The sequence below is a fragment of the Cyprinodon variegatus genome, unplaced genomic scaffold, assembly GCF_000732505.1.
Source record: "Cyprinodon variegatus isolate N-32 unplaced genomic scaffold, C_variegatus-1.0 Scaffold411, whole genome shotgun sequence".
Classification (NCBI taxonomy): domain Eukaryota; kingdom Metazoa; phylum Chordata; class Actinopteri; order Cyprinodontiformes; family Cyprinodontidae; genus Cyprinodon; species Cyprinodon variegatus.
In genome coordinates this window covers 368,503-373,019 of record NW_015150864.1, presented here as the reverse complement: position 1 = coordinate 373,019, position 4,517 = coordinate 368,503, and the positions used below count along the sequence as shown (strand labels likewise).

The window sequence follows — 4,517 nt, the reverse complement described above, 5'->3', positions numbered from 1 at the left end:
CATAATCACAGCTCTATGGAGCAGTATCAGACTCATATTCTGACTAGAATTGAGTAGGACTACGTCAGGCTACTGATACAGCAGTGGGACTTAGAAAACTTTGCGAGCCGGAGCCCTGGTACAGTGGTGGGACTTAGAAAACTTTGCGAGCCGGAGCCCTGGTACAGCGGTGGGACTTAGAAAACTTTGCGAGCCGGAGCCCTGGTACAGCGGTGGGACTTAGAAAACTTTTCGAGCCGGAGCCCTGGTACAGCGGTGGGGCTTAGAAAAAATTGCGAGCCGGACCCCTGGTACAGCGGTGGGACTTTGCGAGCCGGCCCTGTCCAGTGCTAAACCTGGTTTAACCTGCGGTGGTACTGTCCAGTGCTGAAATGGCTGGCACCTTGTCTGCCGCTGATGTGCAGTCACCACAGGCCCTGTCCAGTGCTGAACCTGAGGAGCCTCGTATGGGCGCTGTTGAAGGAGTTAGGCTCCTGTCTGAAGTGCTGGTTAATGGCAACGGGTTAAATTCTGAAATATTTGAAAGAATTTGATGGACAGGTTTCACAGGTTGAGTGATGTGCAGCCCCCCAGAAGCCCTCAGCCAAAACATTTAACTTGTCTGCCCCTGCTGTGCAGTCACCACAGGCCCTGTCCAGTGCTGAACCTGATTTAACCTGGGGTGGTACTGTCCAGTGCTGAAATGGCTGGCGCCTTGTCTGCCCCTGCTTACTGCTAACTTACAAACATACCTTTGCTTTCCTAAGAAGCTAAATTTTAAGCTGATTTAATGAAGAGTGATGCTTCTCCATAGCACACAACTCTTACCCTCTTACAGAGATGTTTTTTTATGTGCTTATCTCTAGTAAGGCAGAATCCAATGAAGGTCGACCCCTTGACGTCAGTGAAGAACATGGGACTCAGCAGTTTACCAGTCAAACAGTCAAAAATTCCTATTAACCCTATGAAGATAGTGAAAGTGAGTACATTGATATCCTTCTGATTATGAGGATACAAAAATGAAACCCTGAAAGCTGAGCTATATTCTAACAGCCCATAACTAGATAAAGAAACATGCTTGCTGACTTTTTGTGGTTTACATGAATAACCGCCTTCAGGCTCCACTGAAAAAGCTGAAAAAGAAGGTGGAGGAGCTAGAGGAGGAGGCTCCAGAGAAAGAAGAGCTGGACTGGTGGTCCAAGTACTACGCCTCAGTGGAGGAGCAACAGAAGCAGGTGAGACACAAATTTGTCGAAGTGGACTTCCTCTATCCTTTACCAATACCAATACTACCTCAGTGGTTTTAACATTTTCTTGCATTAAAAACACAATCTTCATTTGAGGGTGGGGTCATGAGGGGTGCTGGTGCCTATTTTCAATTTTCTATGGGCGGGAGGCAGGGTACACCCTCAACAAATCCCCAGTCTATCCCAGGGCAACAGAGAGACAAACAGGACAATCAATCATTCATGCACACACTCACACCTAAGGTGTCAAGGTGGGGTGTCCAAAATGGAAGAACCATAACATAAGGAGAATTTAGACACATGCACGCACGAGGAGAATATGCAAACTCCATGCAGAAAGACCCCGAGCTGGGAATCGAAGGTTTATAGTTATACACCTTTATATCTCTAGTAAGGCAGAATATCCCAATATATAGTTATTTTTCTCTTACACTGCTGGAAAAGGGCTACAATTAGTTTCTGGGTTGTTTACCATTTTTCGTTTTTCTTTCCCTTTTTACTGATTTATGAATCTCTGACACAGATGAAAATAACAGAGATACGTTATGCATCTTTCAATCAATTAGAAATATTCTCTTTTTATGTTTGCAGGCTGCAGAGAGAGAAGAGATGGAGGATGAAGCAGAGACAGGTACAGGTTAACTTAGTGGTATTATTTCCTCTATCATCTAACTTTATATTAGAAACATATAACCCTTTGAGCCACTTCCCCATTACCCGAAAGAGGTTGGTTAAACCATGTTGTGCAAAAACTTAGGTTTTAAAATGAACAGTATTCTAAATCTAAATTAAAATGCATAATTTGGTTGAGTTTTGATTGCTTCCAGTAATGTGAGTACATATGTCCTACTAGGGACATTTTTGTTAACAATAACATGTAGTATCCTCAAAGATGACTAAAGATGACTAAACACATTCTCGACTTTCAATAGATGGAGTAAATCTGACCATGGCAAATATTGAAGAAGAGGAGGAAGAGTTTGATGATGTTGAGATTGAGCCCCCTAAACGCAAGAAGATTGCCACATTAAAGGTGGGAAAACAACTACTCAGTATGTAAAACAAATAGAGTAGATTGCTTTGAGCTATAAATGACTTTCACCACTCCAGTATTTTGATTGAAACATTTAACTGGATTAATATGAATCAGGCAAAGCTTAAGTAAATACAATTTTTATCTGGATTTCATTTTGTTCTCGTAATCATCATAGAAATCACTAGCAGAGAAAATTTACTTTATTTACAATTTTTGATTATTGTTTTTACCATTACTAAGTTAGAAGACAAAAAGAAGGTAAGTCAACTATCAGCCATTCAAATATGTATATTAAACTTAGAAATATATTTTTAAACTCCATGTAGAAACAGCTGCCTGGAAATATGTCCATTAGAAAGACATTGACCTCTACTAGAAGATAGCTGATCACTACTGTTCACTGCTTCCAGATATATGTTACCCGTTCTCCACCGGCTCCACAGGGCTTGGTTCCACTGCACCACACCAGATTTTTAAACATTTCCATCTGTCAGAAGCTCAGAACATATAACCCAGAACTCAAGCAGACAGATCAGATTTTTATCAAAACAAGCATTTAATATTTGCCCTGCACACAGTGGCTAAACAGCAGGGACAGGTTCACTGGATCCTCTGTAAAAGTGAAAACTCAGGTTAGTGACTATGAAAATAAAACGGGGCCACGATAATGAGCAGGTAAGTCACTAACCTGGTTATGGGTTAAGTCTGAGCCTAGAGGAAGGAGTTGAATCCAGACTGATTGGTTCTCCACTGCATGCAGAGGGTGTCGCCTTAAGAGTTCTTGGAAAGAAGCTGAGCAGGCTGATGAGCAGAAGTATCAGTAGAGAGAATCCAGAACCAGTGCTGTAGTAGGAGCAGGTTTCCAGGCCAGAAGATCAGAAGTCTGAAGAGGCACCAAAGGGATGTCCAAACCAGTGTATGAAGACAGGTCAAAGGCAGTTAGCAGGCAGAATCCAGGTAATAGTCCGAAAATTGATCAGCCAAAAGAGCAGAACAGGGTCAGCCAAAACTCAGAAGTCCAGGGAGAGAAACTAGTCAGGATCATTGAAATCAGAAACTCACAAATAGCTAGAAAACTCTCACACTAGGCTCAAATAATCTGGTACCAATGGCTGGGAACAGACAGGCTTAAATAGAAGCAGGAACAGGTGGATCAAGTGACAGACAGTGAGCGCTGGATGGAGCTAAGCAGAATTTAAAAAGGAGCCAAACCTAGCCATTAGAGCCAAGATCATGAAACCATTATTGTTTTTTACAGAGCTGATCTTTTTTGGCTCTGATCATACCTTCTCCTGAGTAGGTCTGAAAAAAGTCAGTACTGAACAACTAACAATGGAAATGTTTAAATATATGTTTTCATCACAGAGTGCAGCCAGGCCAATTATAGCTGGTGTAAAAATGACATTAATGGATCGTTTATTGGAAGAAACCATGTGCTACAAAAAGACAGAGTGAAACAGTCATAACTGGTGCCTTGAGAACCTAGTGAAACAAACCCACTTGGAGAGTTTATGGAAGATGCTCTGATAATGTTATAAACACTGAAATATCTGGATTAAGTATGAGACTGAATATTTAAATGAAAATCCTAGGAGTTTATAAATGATGCTGCTGACAGACAGCAGATGTAAACTGGAATAAATGTCTGTTTTTCTTCAGCTGTATGAAAGCGATCTGGAATCAGAGTTCAGTGAGTTTCAGGACTGGCTGAAGGTTTTCCCCCTGTTCAAAGGCCGAGCCATCACTGAGGATGATGAGGAGGATGAAGAGGAGAGGCTGATGGGAAAATACAAGGTAGAGCTTGAAGCAGCTCTCTGTTTATTTATATCTGTGTTTCTGTGAAGAGGTTTGTTATTGTCTCCGCTCCTATTCCACAGGGTTCCTTCCTGGTTTATCCCATCGATCCGGAGGACAGAGATGACACCACATGTCAGATCACTAATGGAGTCCCTAAAAATTCACCTGTCAAAGTCTTAGTCAGAGTTTACATTGTGAAGGTAGTGGGCTGTTTTTGTCTCTCTCTCTCTCTGAAGCACAGTTTGCATTTAAAACAAACAAGTTTGCCTTTGTCATATTATTTATTTTTCCTCCAGCTTGTTTTCTTCTCAACAACTACTAATCCAATGTTGTCCTACAGGCCTCCAGCCTGGCTCCCACCGACCCTAACGGTAAAGCTGACCCCTACATTGTTGTAAAGGTGGGAGATCAGAGTCAGGACTCTAAAGAAAGATACATCCCCAAACAGCTCAACCCGA

The 4,517-nt window shown here is 42.0% G+C and overlaps 1 protein-coding gene across 1 annotated transcript in view; it reads left to right on the top strand.

Annotated features, from left to right (window-relative positions):
- LOC107093171 (fer-1-like protein 4) overlaps positions 1-4,517 on the top strand; it is a 35,563-nt gene that overhangs the window by 24,199 nt on the left and 6,847 nt on the right. Inside the window, exons 34-40 of the mRNA XM_015388032.1 lie at positions 846-958; positions 1,098-1,214; positions 1,818-1,857; positions 2,159-2,259; positions 3,922-4,056; positions 4,140-4,259; positions 4,400-4,515. Of these exons, the coding sequence (XP_015243518.1) occupies positions 846-958; positions 1,098-1,214; positions 1,818-1,857; positions 2,159-2,259; positions 3,922-4,056; positions 4,140-4,259; positions 4,400-4,515 (742 nt within the window). The remainder of the gene's footprint in view (positions 1-845; positions 959-1,097; positions 1,215-1,817; positions 1,858-2,158; positions 2,260-3,921; positions 4,057-4,139; positions 4,260-4,399; positions 4,516-4,517) is intronic.